The 21,159-nt window shown below is 41.4% G+C and overlaps 1 protein-coding gene across 6 annotated transcripts in view; it reads left to right on the top strand.

The window, feature by feature from the left end:
• The window catches only part of plcb1 (phospholipase C beta 1), a 958,218-nt gene that overhangs the window by 751,449 nt on the left and 185,610 nt on the right, over positions 1-21,159 (top strand). For all 6 annotated transcript variants that reach the window (XM_063056185.1, XM_063056184.1, XM_063056187.1 and 3 more), the window contains 3 exons: positions 10,182-10,328; positions 11,500-11,657; positions 20,773-20,855. In XM_063056185.1, the coding sequence (XP_062912255.1) occupies positions 10,182-10,328; positions 11,500-11,657; positions 20,773-20,855 (388 nt within the window). The remainder of the gene's footprint in view (positions 1-10,181; positions 10,329-11,499; positions 11,658-20,772; positions 20,856-21,159) is intronic.

Raw genomic sequence — 21,159 nt, 5'->3', positions numbered from 1 at the left:
CATTCGCCTTTTTCACCGCCTGCTGTACCTGCATGCCCACTTTCAATGACTGGTGTATAATGACACCCAGGTCTCGTTGCACCTCCCCTTTTCCTAATCGGCCACCATTCAGATAATAATCTGTTTTCCTATTTTTGCCACCAAAGTGGATAACTTCACATTTATCCACATTAAATTGCATCTGCCATGAGTTTGCCCACTCACCCAACCTATCCAAGTCACCCTGCATCCTCTTAGTATCCTCCTCACTGCTAACACTGCCACCCAGCTTCGTGTCATCCGCAAACTTGGAGATGCTGCATTTAATTCCCTCATCCAAGTCATTAATATATATTGTAAACAACTGGGGTCCCAGCTTGATTGCTTCTGACAGTGTTACTCTTTCCCCAGCTTGCACAGGTTCTCCCCAGGCTACCATGCTTCGGTTCCTACGAATAACAGTGTGTAGCAGAGAGTAACAGGGACAGAGTGAGCAGGCATGGGTAAAGCCGCTGCCAGCCCGCCTCGCTGGCTCAGTGTGTGAGCAAGTGAGTCTGTTCAGTGATCTCAGCTCGACCCAGCCCATCTCTCCCCCTCCCCAGTGATGGCAGTTCAGATGAGGCGAAGTGACAAGTGGCAGGCGGAAATTCCCCGCTTCTGGTCCCACCCAGTGCAAGATGCCTGCAGCCTCTCAGCAGCTGGCAAACCCATCCTGCAAACCTCCTGCTCGTTTTTCTATATGAGCTAACCATAAGTCAGGCCTTCAAAACCTGGGGAGGATTTGTATGTTGACAGCTTAAGAGGGGTGTAATGATAATATGAAGTCTTATTTAACTGGAAACACTCTATTTTACTTAGCTATTTTTCCCAATTACAATTTTTGGAGGTGTCTACATAACCTTGCTTTTACCAATTCTTTTGCCAGGTATTTTTGTTTAATTTAGTTTCGTCCCTATCCTAAACCTTAACCAACAAAATGGTAATGCTCAAAGTCAGGGTCACTTGGGGCCCTGCTCAAATACTCCAATGGTATCAGGTCAACTCCTCTTGGAGACATTTAAACACAAGGAGCTGGTTCCGATTTTTTCATTTTGCGGGTTATTAGTTTTGTTGACGAGGACAATATTTATTCCCCGTCCATTATTGCCCCCAGAGCAGTGCAGGTAAGTCAGTTTCGCAATCATATTGTGGCAGTTGTGGTAAGATGAGGATAACCTGGGCAGTTGTAGTCAAGTGAGACTGCTGCAGACACTTCTGCTTACTACAGACATGACAGGCTGGGTTCACTGTGGCAATGTGCACTCAAACCAGATGAGCGAGGCCTTCATAGTGAGACTTTTCCAGAAAGATCTTCCTGAAACATAGGATCCTCTTACACAATAGGGGTGCTGGAGACAGACGACATAAGAATAATGGGAGGATGTGAAATATACCCAACAACCAAGGCGCTATTGTCTTTACTAACTTCAAAATATCATTGGCTGTCCACTTGAAGGTTTGACTGACTTTGACACCTCTATTATAAGTGGCGACTGATCTTGCAAGTAAGGAATTCAAATATATACAAAATACAATGATCAATAACCATAACTGATAAGCCAATTCTGTATAAAAATAGCAGTTTTCTGTTCAGACTTCAGAACAGTGTGGGCGACAAGGGCCCATGCTGTTCCCCTTGTGCACGAGTAAAATAAAAAAGAATGCTTGTAAGAGTGCGTGTGTTCTGGGCCCAATTATTTTAGTTACTTTATTTTAATATTGGTAATGGCAGTATAGTCCTGCTGTGAAGCTGCTTCAAATATGTTGTTGAGAATAACGTTCTAAGATTTAGATTCAACAGCAGTAAAGATGTCATGATGTAGTTTGTGGTCAGGAAGATGTTGGAAGCAACCTGCAGGTGGTGGCCTTTCCATTGCACCTGTCTCTTTTCTCCTTGCTGGTGGAAAAAGGTGTGGGTTTGAGAGGTGCCTTTGGTACAACCTGAGTGAATAACTGTGTGAAGCATTTGGCTGATTGTACACAGGATGTCTGCAGTGTGTACCTCTTACAAGCAGCCTTTTTCAAACCACATCATATAATGCTGAGGAGGCTGCGCTAATCCAGACAAGTGGAAAGTATTTCATCACTTTATCAACATGTGCTTTATAGACGATGAATGGGTTTCGATGCATGAAGCGCTCACTAAAACATATCCAGTGACATGCCCAGGGTCCTCATTCAGCTGGTGCTGTTCCAAGATTTCTTGGCAAGGGTAATACTATTCATTCAATGTCAAGCATACAGTAGGTGTTCAGGCTTTGTCTTGTCCATTTCCTCATTCTAACCAAAGGAAATAATAATATTGATTATGATAATTTCTTATTAGAGCACCAGCATGACTTAGAGAGTAGCAATTTTAACTCTGAATCAGAAGGTTATGGCTTCAAGTCCCACTGCACAAAAAATTAGGCAGACATTTGAGAGTGTGACACTGAATGAATGTTACCCTGTGGTAGATTCTGTCTTTCAGATAATTCATTAAACTCGGGCTCCATCTACCTTCTCACATGGCTGTAAGAGATCTGATAGCACCAGTTTTCAGATGACCAAAGTATTAGGTCCTGGCATGGATTTATCAGCTTTACAAAAGCAGACTGTACAGACTGTCTATGTTTGTTTGTGGTAACTTGATAAGATTGGTTTACAGTATTACAAGAGTCCCTGTATTTCAAATGTGCCTTTAAAGTATTTCGGAGGCCACTGGAGGTATTATCAAAATGCAAATCATCCTTTTAAGGTTATAGTTCAGTATTCTAACTTTTGCTGGATGAATCTATTTCTATGTTGTGATTCTTTTTTCTTCCTGCTTTATTCCAAAGAAGACAAGTAACATCGGTAACTACAGTTGATATGCAGTTTGTCTTTGTGGCAGCTAAAATATCTTTTCAGTGTTAATAGATTTGTCAGGTGATTTATAGTCTGTTGGATTGTTTATCTGATAGCTCTTTGACATAACGTCATGTAGCCAGTGAACTGACAAAGGGTGAAATGGCAAAGGGTCTGTTTAACTCCTCAAGGGTCTGTCGAGCATCTCCACACCATCCACTACAAGCAGAATTTCCCGGTAGCCAAACATTTTAATTCCCATTCCTATTCCGATTCCGACCTGTTGGTCCATGGCCTTCTCTTCCGCCAAGATGAGGCCACCCTCAGGGCAGAGAAGTAACACCTTCTATTCTGTCTGGGTTGCTTCCAACTTGATGGCATGAATATTGATTTCTCCTTCCGGTAAACAAATTTCCTCCCCCTCTTTCCTCTGTTCCCCACTCTGACCGTTTACATCTTCTCACCTGCTTATTATTTCCCCCTGGGTCCCCTCCTCCTTCAACTTCTCCTATGGTTCACTCTCTCCTCCTGTCAGATACCTTCTTCTCCAGCCCTTGACCTTTACAACCCACCTATCATCTATCTCCTTCTAGCTAGCCTCTTTCCCCTCCTCCCACCTTTTTATTCTGACATCTTCCCCCTTCCTTCTCAGTCCTGAAGAAGGGTCTTGGCCTGAAATGCCAGCCACCTATTCATTTCCATAGATTCTGCCTGACCTGCTGAGCTCCTCCAGCATTTTGTTTGTGTTGCTTTGGACTTGCAGCATCTACAGACTTTCTTGTGTTGATGTTCAGCTCCTTGGTTATTCTGCCGCCAGCTTAGATCTTCTTTCTGCACCATCTCATCGTCGGGTGGGCATAAAGGACTACTCGGTTCTTCTTGGGAGAAAAGAAATTCCCCTTCTTGGTGCCATAGCCATATCTTTCAACCAGCACTTTAAAAAGATTGCCTGATCATTATTTTATTTCTGTCTCTGTGTGTAAATTAGTTTGGGCATTTCTAAATTAAATCTATTCTGAAAAAAATACTCAACTGTAAAGTATATTGGAACAAATTGAGGTGGTGAAAGTTACTGTATAAATGAATCTTTCTGGATGCTCAAAATGATAAGTTAATTTCAGTTAGATTTAATGAGTAAATCAGACAGGCTGATTATTTGTGTATCTATTTTATTCCTGAGGATTGAATGTAAGTACTCATCCTTCGATCGGAGTAATGCTATTTCTCACTTGTTTTGACAACCATTTCTTTTTCACAGGAGTCATTTTATGAAGGCATTTGACTGTCTGTTGATAATATCTGAAAGGTGCTCACAGCAAACTTCTTCTAAGTTTTTGCATTGTTTGCAATGTTGTGGACCCAACAACAGATCTTATGGCCATCAACAAGACTTACAAGATTATTTTGATTCCTAGCCATGCAGAGTATGATTGTGAAATTCAGATGGTTATCCAAACATGCACTATATTTGACCAGCCCTAGGGTCCCATGTAATTTACTGCTCCATAGCATTCATCAGCAGTTAAACCAATCGATTAATTGACTGTGTAATCAACTGATCAGTCTCTCCTGAGGCACTGCTCAGAATCTTATGTCATAATGGTCAGTTCTATTCTGCCTTGATATGTCAAGCAGGAAGCATTTATAAACTTCTAGTCAAAACGGGCTGCCTGCCATATTGGGAAGGAAAGCCATTGGACTTGGAAACCAGGCCAGGTTATTCGTACGTGCTAGAAGTGCATTTGTTTGAAGCCCCTGTGAAGGCATGAATTGTTTCCCAACAGAAGGTCTGGGGCTATCACCAGTTGACTCAGTGAAACCCAATTTTGATTTGCAACCAAAAGGCTGAGTGTAAAATTGGCCTCAGTGTTTAGTCACTAGGGTCCTGGTCTGCAATGGATACTGCTGTCACTACTGCAGCCTCTGAAATCACCTGCTCCCCAAGTTCATCTTCATTCCTCTTCTCTCATCCCAGGATGTTGACCTCACTTACCTCAGGGCTGGTAATTGTGGCCCATTTTGTCAACCCCGTTGGGCTCCTTGTTTGACATCAACCCTGTGTTTCAACAGTCAGGGAATGTATCTGCTCTCCCCTCCCTTGCACGCATTCTAATTTCTACCCCACGTGTACTGCCCTTTAACCAGCTACCTCTCCAGCGCTCCTCAGAATGCCGTAACTCTTAGTGCTGCACTTTGTTTTCCTTCCTGTACTCCCACTTAGAATCAGTAGCATAACATTTATCAACCCTGTCAGTAGCTGAGCTCTCCGGCAAGGAAATCTGTGTGGGAAGTTCCATTTTCTACCAGTTTTGCAGAATTCAGGAGTGTTCTTGCAGTAAACAAGAAATTAAGTAATTGCCTACGGGATGGATAATTGAGTTTACACTATATTTTATGAGTGAACTGTGCATCAGCTTTCTGTACCATGCTTTTCTGGAACTTTGTTCTCATGTAAGTTTAGCTGGTACTGTAGAGCTGAAGTGTGGTTGATACCCCCAGCTCAGACTGCCTGTATACACAAAATCCCTCAGCAGCATCTGACTTTTCAGCTGCGTTGTATATTACCAAGTTGTCTTCCTTTATCGTGACCCATCACACCTCCGTGTCATTCCCTTCCATCCATTACTAACAATTCCTGTCACTGCTCGTCATCCAATCCACGAGCAGCTTTCCAGCCCGTAACTAGGCATGACTTCCTCCTGGAATAAGGAAGGCAATGAGTTGGATGACTGTCTCGCAAGGTCTGTAAAGAATGTGCTCGTCCTGGTGGACCGCCGTGATTTCCTCCTGGAATAATGGAGGGAATGTGTTGAGTGACTGTCTTGCGAGGATGTGCTCATCCTTTGGACCACAGTGTGTAAGACAGAATCATAGAGTTACACAGCATAAAAACCAGCCTTTCAGCCCAACTCGATCACACTAACCAAGATGTTCATCCAAGCTAGTTCCATTTCCCTGAATTTGGCCCATATCATGTACTTGTTTAAATGCATTTTAAACATTATAATGGTATCTACCTTTGGCTGGTCATTATATATACCCATCACCCTCTGTTAAAAAAATACTTGCCCTTGTTTCTGTTTTAAATTTCCCCTCTCTCATCTTAAATCTGCATACTTCCATTTTTAGACTTCCCTACCCTGGGAAAAATACTGTTACCATCAAGCTATGCTCTTCATGGTTTTATATGCCCCTGCTTGGCCTGCTAAGCTCTGGGAAAGAAGTTCCAGCCTGTCTGGCCTCTCCTTATGCCTCAAGCCCTCCAGTTCCAGTAACATTGTCGTGAAACTTTTCTGTACAATTTCTAATTTACTGACGTCCTTTGTATATCTGGGCAACCAGAGCAATACACAGTTATTTTGAGCGTCAGCCCAGTGGTAACTTCTGTATTTGCATATGGTGTCCCAACTCCTGCACTCTTTCCTGCCTGATGAAGACAAGTCTGTCAGATGTCCTCTTTATTAACTTATCTAGCTGTGTTGACACTTTCAGGGAACTATGTACCTTACCCCAAGGTCGCTCTGTCTGACAACAGACTGTGGGAGTGAGTGCAAATTTTGCTGAAGTGACAGCTGGAATAGAATCGGCTTATTGCAGAGGGATGTACGTAATGATGCTGGAGCTGTGAAGTTAAGGGAACCTTGACAACTCCAGTGAGATCTTTCAACTTGTACTATTCTAGTGGCCGTGACTAAGAATGAAACATGAGGCATTCACTTTCTTTTCCAATCTACCCCTGTTGATAGCTGGATGACTTCCCAATTTTGGTGGAGGATGCCCCTCCCAATATTCCACCTTTACATCTAAGTCCTCAGTGGAGTAAAGCGCAGGAACACGGCCTTCAGCCCACGTTGTTGTGCCAAACTAATTAAACTAGTAATTAAATGCCTAACCAAAGTAATCCCTTCTGCCTACACAAGGTCCATATTCCTCCCTTCTCTGCATACTCACATACCTGTTAAACATCTCTATTGTATCTGCTTCCACCACCACCTGGCAGCACAGTCCAGGTACCCATCACTCTCTGTGGAAAAAAGTTTTCTCTCACATGTCCTTTGAAGTGTTTCCTTTCTTCTGTGTCAACTTGCCCTCCCTCTTCCAAAGATTGTCACTTCTGAAAGCTGGCATTAGAAATGCCAGATGTCCAGCATTGCCTCAGCCAGTGTTTCCAATGGTTAGTGTGAGCAGTGCTGACAACCCACTTTCAGTTACAATCTGATAGTGTCAAAGGGTGGTAATTCAGCTGATGAGACCAATGACGGGCCTAGATAAAGTTATCGCTCTCTCTTCAAAACGGTCTCTGGAACTACCTTTCTGATGGAGCTCCAAATGAGCCCTGTGTCACCTTTTATTCAATTATATTTCTGTGAAGCCCTTTTGGGTGTCTCCCTCCAATTAAATGGACTTTATAAATGCAGTGTGGTGGTTTTTTTGATTTGTTGGAAGCCTCCAGCGAGACTGAAGGACAGAAAGCTGTCCCAAGTGGCTAGTGTGGTCGATATTCAGTCAAACTTTTCTCCACCACTGTATCCAACTCTTAGGAATGATATAGAATGATTAGAAACATACATAGTCATAGTCATATTTTATTGATCCCGGGGGAAATTGGTTTTCATTACAGTTGCACCATAAATAATAAATAGTAATAGAAATAGTAATAGTAATATTACTATTAGTAAATAGTAATAGTCATAGAAATAATAAATAGTAATAGAATAGTAATAGAAAATAGTAATAAATAGTTAAACAGTAATATATAAATTAAATTATGAAATACGTCCAGGACCAGCCTATTGGCTCAGGGTGTCTGAACCTCCAAGGGAGGAGTTGTAAAGTTTGATGGCCACAGGCAGGAATGACTTCCTATGGCACTCTGTGCTGCATCTCGGTGGAATGAGCCTCTGGCTGAATGTACTCCTGTGCCCACCCAGTACATTATGTAGTGGATGGGAGACATTGACCAAGATGGCATGCAACTTGGACAGCATCCTCTTTTCAGACACCACCGTGAGAGAGTCCAGTTCCATCCCCACAACATCACTGGCCTTACGAATGAGTTTGTTGATTCTGTTGGTGTCTGCTACCCTCAGCCTGCTGCCCAGCACACAACAGCAAACATGATAGCACTGGCCACCACAGACTTTCATAATACAAAATTATGAAAAGGATAGATAAGATAGAGGCAGGGAAGTTGTTTCCACTGGTAGGTGAGACTACAACTAGGGGACATAGCCTCAAGATTTGGGGGAGTAGATTTAGGACAAAGATGAGGAGGAACTGCTGTATCCAGAAAGTGGTGAATCTGTGGAATTCTCTGCCCAATAAAGCAGTGAAGGCTACCTCAGTAAATATATTTAAAACAAGGTTGGATACATTTTTGCATAGTAGGGGAATCAAGGGTTATGGAGAAAAGACAGGTCAATACAGATGAGCCAATGGCCAGGTCAGCCAAGATCTTACTGAATGGTGGAGCAGGCTCGACAGGCCAGATGGCCTATTCCTGCTCCTATTTCTTATGTTCTCATATTGCTGACACTGAATGGCTCAGTAATATCTTTCCATGCCTGCTGAGCCATCTGCGGTGATCAAGACCTCAGAAGAGATCTGACTCGCTCAATATGAATCTCCGCACCATTGACTGAGGGTGACCCTGTTCCCTGGCTGATTCCGGCTCCTCCAGAAATCAAGGCTCAGGATACCACTGATAAAACAAACACACTCCCCTTTAGGAAAGAAGAAACTCCCAGCAGTGAGTTTGATAATATTCACTAACAGGGGCAACACAATATGTCATTAGAATCACTCAGATTTTCTGCCAGCAGTATTGGTGATCGAACAGAACAATTGACAAAAACACTGCCTGACAAATGCAGGCCATGACTGAATATTAACCCAATGCCCAGATTATGTCCTTTAGCTTTGTTGACAGCTTTTCTGCAAACCAAATCCACCTGCATTTATAAAGTTACTTAAATTGGAGGGAAACATCTCAAAAGAGCTTCACAGAGGTATAACCAAACAAAAGTTGACAGAGCACACTTGGAGCTCTATGCTTCAAGGGTCCATTGGAAAGGTAGTTCTAGGGAGCAACTTGTGAATAGAGAGGAGAAGAGTTTAGGAGGGAACTGGAGCTCAAATTAAAGAGACCACATCCAATTACATTCACATTGAATGAGAAGCATTTTGTAACAAAAGTTTATTCTGTGAATTCAACCCAGGAAAAATGGAAACCAGATTTTCAGAAGAGTCTGTTCTATAGAGTTATAAAGACAGAGAGCATGCATATCACTGCCACCACTGGGCACCCGCATTAATCCCACCATCCAGCAGTTATTTAATATGCTACAAATCTATGAGATTCAAGTGCTCATCGAGAGCCTTCTTAAATACTGTCAGTGACCCTACTTCCATCACTCTCTCAGACAGTGGATTCTGGGTGCTTATCAATCTCTAGGTGAAAGTGGTCTCCCTCATATCCCCTTTAAATCTCTCCCCACTTCCCTAAATCCATGTTGGGATAAGTTTCCAGAAGTCCATCAATATACCTTCTTAACCACATTATCCACTTGTGCCACCACCTTCAGGGATCTCGATCTGCTACTTATCAGCCCATTTTACCAACATGTCACTATTGCTCAATACTTTGAGGCTCCCCTCTACGTTATCCAGACCTCTGCTAATCTTAGTATTACCTGCAAACAGACTGATCATGCCTCCTACATCAACATCCAAATCATTCAAATATATATCACAAACAGCAAAGGTTCTTGCTCTGTTCTGAGGAATACCACTAATAATAGCAACCCTCAGCCATCACCTCCCACAGACGCTGCTGAATTCCTCCAGCAGGTCATTTGTGGCTCCACATTCCAGGATCTGCAGTCTCCTGTGTTTCTTCTACCATTATCCTCTGTCTTCCCATTAGCTAACTTGCTCTAGATCCCAGAGAACCAAACTTTTTGGACCAGTTCCCCATGTGAGATGCTGTCAAAGAGCTGACTGAATCCATGTAAATCTCAAATACTACTCTGCCCTCATTGAATACACTCAAAAAAAATTCATTCAGATGGTCAAATAGGATTTGCCATTCACAAAGCTGTGTTGGCTATAACTAATTAAACCCTGTTCCAAGTGGTCAATAATCCTGACCCTCAGCCCTTTCTCCAATTACCTTCCTTCCAGCTGGGTAATGTTGTCTACATTTCAATATATCTAGGTAATTGGCTTAATCTGCTCCAACTAGGACTAATTCCATAATCTTTTATTAAAATGTGCATTTTGATATGATTTTATTTGCAAATTGAACTTACTTATGTTTTTCCTTTGTCTGTTATCAGGTCAGATTTCAATTGATGGCTTCAAGAAGTATTTGAGTGGTGATGAGAATGGAGTGATTCCACTTGAGAAATTAGATCTGAGTGAAGATATGACTCAACCTTTGTCCCACTATTTCATCAACTCCTCACACAATACCTACCTCACAGGTAAGAAATAATGCTGCCTGGCCTGCTGCGTTCACCAGCAACTTTTATGTGTGTTGCTTGAATTCCCAGCATCTGGAGAATTCCTGTTGTTTGCGTAAGAAATTGTCACTGCACATTTTGCTCAAAGTTTCTTCACATCAGATGTAAATATTTCATCAGGGGGTCTTTCCGAACAATTGCACATTCATTGCAATAGCACAGAATAGAGGAAAACAGAGAGATTGTGGGCACATCTTCAACCGTTGGCTGACTGCTTCTTATCCGAGAAATACTGCCAGCTGTTAAATATTAAAATCAGCAAAAGGTCCCCCACAGCTGATGCCTAGTTGTTCTTGATGCAGTTTGCAGAAAAATCTGTAAATAGGAAAAGTATGTACTAGTATGAAACAGGTGGGAATTTTATGGTATTCATTGAATTTGTGTTGCTAGATATTTAGTCCAGACTTCTAGAATATTGGTCCAGTACTTTAAACTTTTTATCACCAGTCTCCTGATTGAAACTCAGCATCAAAAACAGAAAATGCTTTAAAATAATCAACAGGTCAGGCATTATCTGTGGAAGGTGAAACAGATGGCGTTTAGGGTCGAAGACTGGGAAAGAGAGGAAAATAAGTGAATTTTAGTGGGAGAAAAGGTTGGGGAGGTGCGCCTTCGGCAAAATCACACATTAGGTGGACTTCCACATGTCTTATTACAAGGTCCTTGGCTCACCATGACCACAATGATGCCTCCAATAATGGAATGCTATTAAGAATTATCCCTACTGAGGCACCCCCAATGAACTTATTGCTGGAGAAAACACTTTCTGATAATATTAGTACGTTGTGGAATGTGGCAGATGCCTGACCAATGATATTTTGCTTCCAGCGGTTTGGAATAAGTTAACATCATGAATACGTCCACCAGATTTCCTTTTGAAATGTCATATTTCTTTATAATACTGAGTTCCATGATGATCGCAAAACTTTAATAGGGTAATTTCAAAGCATCAAAAACTGTGTTGTTACTTGTAATGATTTTTATTGCTTCTTCTCTCTCTCTCTGAGATTATAAATTAAATGTCTGCCGTGCACTGTTTGTGGCTGGAAGTGATATCAAACTCCATACAGGCTTTCTCATCAATGTGTTACTGTAATGCAGTTACTTTTTACTTTGTGTTGTGTTATCACAGCTGGACAGCTGGCTGGGAACTCTTCCGTTGAAATGTACCGCCAGGTCCTCTTGGCAGGATGCCGGTGCGTCGAGCTGGACTGCTGGAAGGGGCGTTCAGCTGAAGAAGAGCCAGTCATCACTCACGGATTTACAATGACAACTGAAATATTATTCAGGGTGATTTTCTTTCGTTTATTTTGCAAAGTTATCCTTGATGTGTTGAATGTATCCATGCGGCACGAAAAACCTGCTCATTACAGGAGAGCCTTTTTGTTCTATGGATGTAAAGGGAGCTACAGACAGGACTTAATTCATTATAGGGATATGCAGTACCTGCACACAGCAACCCAGCTAATTAAATATGTTGTACATGTTTGGAATACACAATTCCAGTACAGGCTGCTAAGTTACTGGTTTTTAGTTGTTGGACATTCAAAAAGTAAGGAGAAAACTTGGTGCATGATTTTAATTGTGAAGACCTTAATTATTTTCTTTGATACAACTTCGTCTCAAAATTTAGAAATATAGAGTTATAGAAAAGTACAGCACAGAAACAGACCCTTCAGCCCTTCTTGTCCATACTGAACCATTTAAACTGCCTACTCCCATCGACCTGCACCGGGACCATAGCCCTGCCATCCATGTGCCTATTCAAACTGCTCTTCAGTGTTGAAATCAGGCTCACATGAGGAAAAGTAACAAAAAAGTAATCACTTCAAGGGCATTGTGAACTGAGAATTTGGTGGCTGAATTATGTGACCACTGAATATCTATTCACCCAATATAAATAGCAATCAAAGTACCCAGCACAACAGGGAAGAAGATAAGAAAATGAGGCAGTGCTGGGTCATTTGGCGTCTTATTCTTGAGCTCCCATTCATTTTAGATCATGACATATCTTTTACTTCACTGTCGTGTTTCATGCACAAAGCCCACACTCCTAATATCTAAAAATATAATTAGAGAGCAATATGTCTTATTAAAAAGGCAGATGTCAACAATATTAATAATGAGTTTTTAATAATGCATGTCAATGGAAACTTTTGTGCAAGCACTCCAGTGATTTGACCTGCAATTTTGACTGACTGCTAACAATGGCTGTAGGTTAAACCTGTGATTTCACAGACGCTACACTTAAATTCACAGTGGCCCAAAATAGACAGTAAAAATAGCAATGTGGTCATCAATGCTGACCATTGCAGTATGCAAGTTCGAACATCCACAGATTTACAGTTAGAAATAGACAGTGGAAGGTGCTTTCAGAGGCTTAGTTGAGAGATTTAACATACAATCCCTGAATACTCACAAAAGATTAGGTTTTTAGTTCAAGTAATTTTGAATTAATGGAGAACAACTGCTCCAGGAAATTCACTTTTAGAATATGGAATCACACTCATTCAGATTATTATTTCAAACATTTTAAATTATGTTTCCTTTTAGTCTGTGTTTTCTCTTTCCCTCTCACGGTTAATTATTTTACATTGAATTGAGGATTGCTTAACAGATACCAAATGTTTTCACTTTGATAATGTAGCTACTGAGATATAACAATGAGCACTTAGGGCACAGCTAATAAAAGCCAGTGTTGTTACCACAGGTGAGGTGGTAATATGATGAATTACCATCAACAGAAAATTAAGGGGGAGAAAAGTGTGAGGTGGACCCAGTGAAGGCAGAAAGGGATATGGATACGTTAAGTGATTGGGCAAGAATGTACCAGAGTGTAATACAAAGAGAAGCAAAATTATTCACCAGAAAGACATTTGGCCCATAGTAGTAGTCATAATTTATTGATCCTGGGGGAAATTGGTTTTCGTTACAGTTGCACCATAAATAATAAATAGTAATAAAACCATAAATAGTTAAATAGTAATACGTAAGTTATGCCAGGAAATAAGTCCAGGACCAGCCTATTGGCTCGAGCCTGCTCTGCTATTTCATCATGGGCTGATCTACTTTTCCTCTCAGCCCCAGTCTCCCGCTTTCCCCCTGTATCCCTTCATGCCTTGTCTAATCAAGAATGTATCAACCTCTGCCTTAAATATACATAAAGACTTAGCCTCCAGAGCTGCCTGTGACAATGAATTCCACAGATTCACCACTCTCTGGCTAAGGAAATACCTCCTTATCTCCATTGTAAAAGGATGCCCCTCTATTCTGAAGATGTATCCTCTGGTCTCAGACTCCCCCACCGTAGGATACATCCTCTCCACATCCATTCTATCAAAGCCTTTCATCATTCAATTAGATTCAATAAGCTTCAATTAGATCACACCTCATTCTTCTACTGTAGGATATAAAGTTTCAGGCCCTTTGTGATTAAATTAAAGCTGAAGACTAATTCTGTCAGCCTGATGGAGGTTTTATATTGCTTCCGGACATTAGTAGTAGCCAGAGACTGTGGGTAATACTTGCTTTGGCAGCATTTCTACCAAATTAAGTTGCACACGCATTTGCTACAAATAGTGTTGGGGTGGGGCCACTGAAACATGAGGCTGGTTCTGAGCAGCTCAAAGTGGTGGAGTGCTGACCTAGAGTCTCACCATGATATTTGATCTCCTTGAAGGTAAGGAGCAGTACGTAAAGCACAGAGCCAGGCACTTCAGCCCACAATGTTGTGACAAGTTAAAATAATTCCTTCTGCCTACAGAAGGTCCATATCCCTCCATTCTCTGCCTGTTCACATGCCTATCTAGGAGCCGCTTAAATGCCTCTATCGTATTAGCCTCCGTTATCACCCCAATGGCAAATTCCAGGCACCCATCCACCGCTCTCTGTGCAACTCAACTTGCCCTGAATATCTTCTTTGAACTTAACTCTTCTCATCTTTAACATTTAGCATTGGACATGTCAGCTCTGGGGAGGGGTGGGGTGGGATATACCAGCTGTCTACACTATCTATGCATCTCATAATCTTATAAACATTAATCAGGTCTTCCCTCAGTTTCCTCAGCTGCTCTAGTGAAAACACCCCAGGTTCGTTCAACCTCTCTTTTTTGCTCATGCCTTCTGATCAAGGCAACATCCTGATAAACTTTTTCAATAGGTTCAGTAGGTACACTTAATGTCAGAGAAATGTATACAATATATATCCTGAAATTCTTTTCCTTTGCAAACATCCATGAAAACAGAAGAGTGCCCCAAAGAATGAATGATAGTTAAGTGCTAGAACCCCAAAGTCCCCTCCCCCAGTTCCTCCCCTTCCACGCACAACAGGAGCAAGGCAATGATACCCCCACCCCCCACCAGCAAAAAAGCATCAGTGCCCTCCACTGAGCACTCATGCGTGCAGCAAAGCATCAATAAAGACACAGACTTGCAGTACCCCAAAGACTACTCGTTCACCCGGTAATTCGACGTACCACAGGCTTTCTCTTTCCCTAATAAGGGAAAAAGAGGTGTCCCCATTTCTGCACCCTTTCTAAAGCCTCCACATCCTTCATATCATAGGGCACCCAGAAATGAATGCAATATTTTAGATATAGCCTAACCAAAGCTTTATAAATCTGCAGCATAACTTCCTGACTCCCGAACTCAATTTGTCGACAAATGAAAACAAGCATGCCCTGCTCTGTTCTTACCGCCTTATCAACCTGTGCAGCCATTTTCATGGAGTGGTGGACTTGGACGCCAGTATCCCTCCGTGCATCAACACGGTTAAGGATCTTGCCGTTAACAGTGTTCTGTCCCTTTACATTTGATCTTCTGAAATGCAGCACTCCACACTTGACTGCATTAAGCTCCATCTGTTATTCCTCCACCCATATTTACAACCGATCTAAATCAGCCGTATCCTTTACAGACTTCTACACTGACCATGACACCAGTCTTTGTATCATCTGCAAAGTTACTAACCCAACCATTCACATTTCCATCCCAGTCATATACTCATATATATCCATCCCTGTACAGATCTCTGCAGAACACCACTAGTCATGACCTCCAACCAGAATAAGTCCTACTGACCACTACCCTCTATCTTCTATGGGCAAGCCAATTCTGAATGCAAAAAGGGCCAAATCACTGTGGATCATGTCCATTCAGATTTCAATTTGCCTGCTGCATCCAGTTCCTTTTTGGCATTTGGCCTTTGGACCTACCAGCATCAGACCTTGGAGCAACCGTAAACCAACTCCTGGTTGCAAGCCGCTCAATATCACCCCTTCACACTGTTATCCCTCCCCACCTCCAACCTCTGATAACATCTGACTCTTCTGCTATTGCCATAACAGTTCGCCATCTTTGTTTTTCCTGACAAAGGGAAGTCCTTTGTATGTACTTGTGAGACACTCCGAAGCTCACAGTATTCTGGGACTCAGGCTCTTCCAAGCTTTGCTGGGGGGAAGCTGAACAACTAGGTAGGCTGCTCGTGTAACAGGTTAATGTAAGGGAATTTCTAATCCACGACATTTAACCTTTAAAAGGAAGATTTGCGTTAATGTTAACACCTGTCACTGCTTGTATCAACAAACATTATAGCAAGGAGTTCCTTTTGAAGTGTGAGCAATATTATAGGCAACATTGCAACCCACAAGATTCTACTGACAGCCACAATTTAATAACAAGGCAAAGTGCTTGTGCACTCCTGAAAGCTAAATGTTTGTCAGTGTGGCAAGATCCTCTGCATTCAGTGGAGAACTCAGGCCGTTGCAGTAATGTCATATGCACAAGACAGTATCTCTGTCCATGTGGTAACCCTCAGAATTTTTTCCTTGTCACTGGAGTGGAGATTGAACCGATATTCTTCTGACTGACAGTGCTGGCAATTGAGCTAATTTTGGAGTAGAACATTACACTATAAAACATAAGACATAGAAACAGAATGAGGCCATTCAGCCCATGAAGTCTACCCCAATATTCAATCATAGCTTACTTATTATCCCTTCCAACTGTATTCTCCTGCCTTCTCCCCGTAACCATTGACACCCTTACTAATCAAGAATCTATCAACCTTCACTTTAAATATACCAATGACTTGGCCTCCATAGCTGAATGTGGCAATGAATTCCACAGATTCACCACAGCCTGTCCTCCTTGTCTCTGTTCTGAAGGATATTGTTCTATTCCGAGTCTATGCCCTCTGGTCCTAGACACTCCCATTATTGGAAACATCCTCTTTGTCCTTTTTATCTTGGGCTTTCAATATTTGGTAGGTTTCAATGAGATCCCCCCTCATTCTTCTAAATTCCAGTGAGTGCAGGCCCAGGGCTACTGTATCAGATGCTCTTCATACTTTAACCTTTTCATTTCTGGAATTATTCTTGTAAACCATCTCCGGACCCCCTCCAATGCCAGCAGATCCTTTCCTAGATTTGGAGCCCAGTACTGCTCAAGTGTTAATATAAGTGTAAATGTAAAAAAAATTAAATGCTGTGGATTAGAAATTTCCTTTGTTAACTTGTTACGTGTGCCTCCAAGTACCCTGAAACCTCATCCTTAATTGCTTAATAATACTTAACAACTTGCCAACCACTGAAGTCAGGTTAACCAACCTGTTATTGCCTGTCTTTTGTTTTCCTCCCATCTCAAAGAGTGGAGTGAAATTTGCAATTTTAGTAATAGCAACTGCACTCACTTCTGCCCCCCAACACTCTCGGATTTATGGCGTGTTGCTGTTGCTTTCCACGCTGAAGACTGATACAAAATACTCATTTAGTTTGTCTGCCATTTCTTTATTTCCCATTACTATCGCTTCAGCATAATTTTCCAGTGGCCCAATGTCCACTCTTATCTCCCTTTTATTCCATATATCTGAAAATATCTTTGGTATCCTCTTTAATCTTAATAGCTGACTTAGCTTCATATTTTGTATTTTCGCCTTATTGTTTTTTTTTAGTTGCCATCTATTGGTTTAAAAGCTTCCCAATCCTCTAGTCTCCTACTAATTTTTTCTCTATTGTATGCCCTCTCTTTCCTTGTCAGCCACAGTTACTCATCCTCCCACTCGAATGCTTCTTCTTTGGGATAAACCGATCATGCATTTTCTGAATTACTTCAGAAAATCCAGCCATTACCCATGAACACTGCCTCACTTTTTTGTGATATATTATTTCTGCTTTTGCACTACTTTTAATCTGTTTACTGTAGTTGATTTACTTATTTTTTTCTTTCTATATTATCATGTATTGCATTGAACTGCTGCTGCTAAGTTAACAAATTTCATGGCACATGCCGGTGATATTAAACCTGATTCTGATTCTACTGCCATCCCTGCTAGTGTCCTCTTCTAGTCAACTTTAGCCAGTTCACCTTTCATGCCAGCTCATCTTTCAAGTGTATTTACACTTACACCACTGTAATACTAATACATCAGATCTTAATGTCTCCTTCTCAAACAGCAGGGTGAATTCTACCATATTATGATCACTGTCATCTAAGGGTTCATTTACCGAAAGCTCCTGAATCAAATCTGGTTCATTACACAAAACCTAATCAGAATTGCTTTTCCCATAGTGGGCATTGATTCACTTGGGATCCAGCACCAAACTGACTTTAACCAGTCTATCTGTTATATTGAGATTCCCCCATGTCCATTGTAACATCAATCTTTTTACATGCTGTTTCGATCTCCCGCTATGATTTGTATCCCTGGTTATTGTTGGGCGGCCTGTATGTATCTCTCATCAGGGTCCTTTTCTGCCCTGCAGTTTCCTAACTCTACCCACAAGGACTCCAGGTCTTATGTCACTTCTTTCTAAGGCTTTGATTTCAATTTTTTGCCAATCTAACCCTCTGCTCACCTGCCTATCCATTTGATATGATGTGTATTCTTGGATATTAAGCTCCCAGCTGTGATCCTCTTTCAACCATAACTTAGTGATGCCCACAACATCATGCTTGCCAGTCTCTAACTGAATTACAAAATCATCTACCTAATACAATATGCATTCAAATATAACACCTTCGATCCTGTATTCACTACCCTTCTCAATTTTGTCTCCATGTTGACTGATCAAATTCTTAACTCTGTATAAACTTTATGTCTTAATCTTTCTTCTAGAGCCTTCAGTAACCTCTCCTGTACTCTTCTTCCTTTTTACTTTATCCATACTGTTGAACCCACCCCCAGACTATTTAGTTCGAAGCTCCACCTACAGGCTTGGTTATGTGATTCGCCAGGACCCTTGTCCCACTATGGTTCAGGTAGAGCATGTCCCATTGGAACAGCTGTCTCCTTTCCCAATATTGGTGCCAATGTCCCACAAATTCAAGCCCACTTCTCCCACACCAGTCTTTGAGCCACACGTTTAACACTCTGATCTTATTCACTCTGCGCTAATTTGCACGTCACTCGGGTAACAGTCTAAAGATTGTTACCTTTTTGGCTCTGCAGTTTAATTTAGTTCCCAGCTGTTTAAATTCCCTCAGCACCACCAGGTAGACAGTGTAGCCTGCAGGACACTTGATCTAACTGATAAAAAAAAATTGTGTGTATTCCCCTGACTATACGATCCTCAATTACAATACATTTGTCTTCTCATCGCCTCTCTGGAATGGCTTCCCCATGGTGCCACGGTTCGGTTGCTCATCCTTCCTATAGACCACCCTCTCGTCCTCACACAGAGCAACAATCTCAGGCCTGTTGTGCAAGCGCAGGGACAGAGCCTCCTCCAGCTCTTTGAACCTCTACCTCCCTCACTCGCAGCTCTCAGTCCCTGTCCATAGACTGAAATTGAAATAGTTAATCCAAAAGGTGTGACTGCCTCCTGAAACAGTGTCCGGGAAACTCTCCCCCCTCCCTAATGCGTCAGATTCGAGGTCATCACGTCTGAGTCTGGAGTTCATCAAGCCACTAACACTTGCTGTAGGTGTGGTGATCAGGAACCACAATGGGGTCCACCACCTCCCATATCATGCAGCTACAACACATCACCTGATCCTTATCCCTAATTTGTTTAATTAGTCATAAATTGGGATATTAAATATTAGTTTAAAGAATTCCTATTGACATATCGATCCTTAGTGAATCATTGCTTGGATTTCTATATACATTTTCACTCTTCTTACCCAACCAAAGATATCTGGGAAGAGGAAATTATTTTGTTCCATGTGATTGACCCAACTGGATCAATGCTCCACAATGTTTAGAGAAATAAGAGAATATCTCACTTACACATGTAACATTCTTAAAGGGCCGATTATGTGCTGGCTTTTAATTACTGGGGGCGGGGGGGGGAGGTTGAAATACAAGTATAAGGAAGTAATTTACAGGACTTTGGTGAGATAAAACCTTCAGATCAGTTTGGATTTTTAATCTCCCCCCTTTTAACCATAGTGTTAACCATTTTCTTGCAAGCATTGAAGCACAGAGTAGACCCCACTCATATGTCTATTGCCTTCAGAGAACAAACCGTGTTTCATTGCACCATTTGCACTGATCCTCATTGATCTTCAGCTGATTTCATTGCAGCATTGAAGGATTGTTTCCTAGGACTTCACAGTCCAAAAACTAGATTATCCATGTACAATTACAAGTGTACTGGCAATTATTATAACAAAATCTAGACTATTGTATTGGAGTATCTGAAAAACAGTTTGATGTTGGTGGGGGTGTATGGAAGATGCAGCTGCATTGTCTCCAACACGCTATACCAGATCAGTCTGAGCCAGTGCTGCTCTCTTTCCATATTCCTGTAAATCTTTCCTTTCAGGTACTTATCCAGGTCTCTGCAATTGAATCTGCCTCCTCTAATCCAGACCCAAATCACGTCCTGCATTATGTAAAAAAAATCTCATTAACCTGTCAGTGAAGCCCTTAGAATTTGTGTAGGATGCCTCAGCTCTCTGGAGAACCAAATTCACAGTTGCAAGTGAGGAAGTCCAGAATGTACTTAATTTGTTTTTCCTACTTCCCTGTCAGATGGATGAATATTTCATTGTATATTGATGCAGCCAAGCTTAATTGAATGAGTTTAAAGTCTGCTTTGTGTTTTTTTTCCTTCAGTTTTGACTTGAAATGCGCTTCATCTCTTCTTTCACAACTTTCAGTCATGAATATTGAAACTTTTAAATCTAGTGTGAAGTTATGGCTAAATATGAAATGATAAACCAATTAATTATAATGCTTTCAAAGCAATGTGCATCATTTGGTGAGGAATTCAGACTGTAAGTGTCCAGTCCAGAGGATTTTGTTTTTATTTTAAGATGTAATTAATGGTTATAGAAAGTTTGTAAGATATTGCAGACACTCAACTATAGCTATTGAGTGGAGAAAAGTTGGCAGGTAGAATGGAGAATCAGATTATCTCCACAGATTGCAGCAAATGTACAAATTTGTTTCTTTGTCTTGTAGGAAGTAATTGAAGCTATCGCTGAGTGTGCTTTCAAGACATCCCCGTATCCAGTGATTCTTTCTTTTGAGAACCATGTTGACTCGTAAGTGCAGGCAACCCCTGCTTTATGCTGTTTGGGTTAAATAAAACGCTCCCTTAGAGAATTCATAAATTACTACCCAAAAATCTGAGCTAAGGAATAAAATTCACTTTCATGGAATTTATATGAAAGAAAAGCAAATAAATCAATACAATTTTATCTTCAACTTGCATTTCTTGACATATGTGCAGGTGACATAGAACCTTCACAGTGCTTTGAAGCATACATAGCTGGAGTATTGTTGCGCGGAGACACGGTGTACTAAGATGTATTTACCGTTTCCCGCTCCTCTGAGTTTTCAGACTGA

Source organism: Mobula hypostoma, chromosome 8, assembly GCF_963921235.1.
Source record: "Mobula hypostoma chromosome 8, sMobHyp1.1, whole genome shotgun sequence".
Lineage (NCBI taxonomy): Eukaryota > Metazoa > Chordata > Chondrichthyes > Myliobatiformes > Myliobatidae > Mobula > Mobula hypostoma.
The sequence above is the reverse complement of the archived record's forward strand: the minus strand, read 5'-3'. Positions and strand labels throughout refer to the sequence as shown.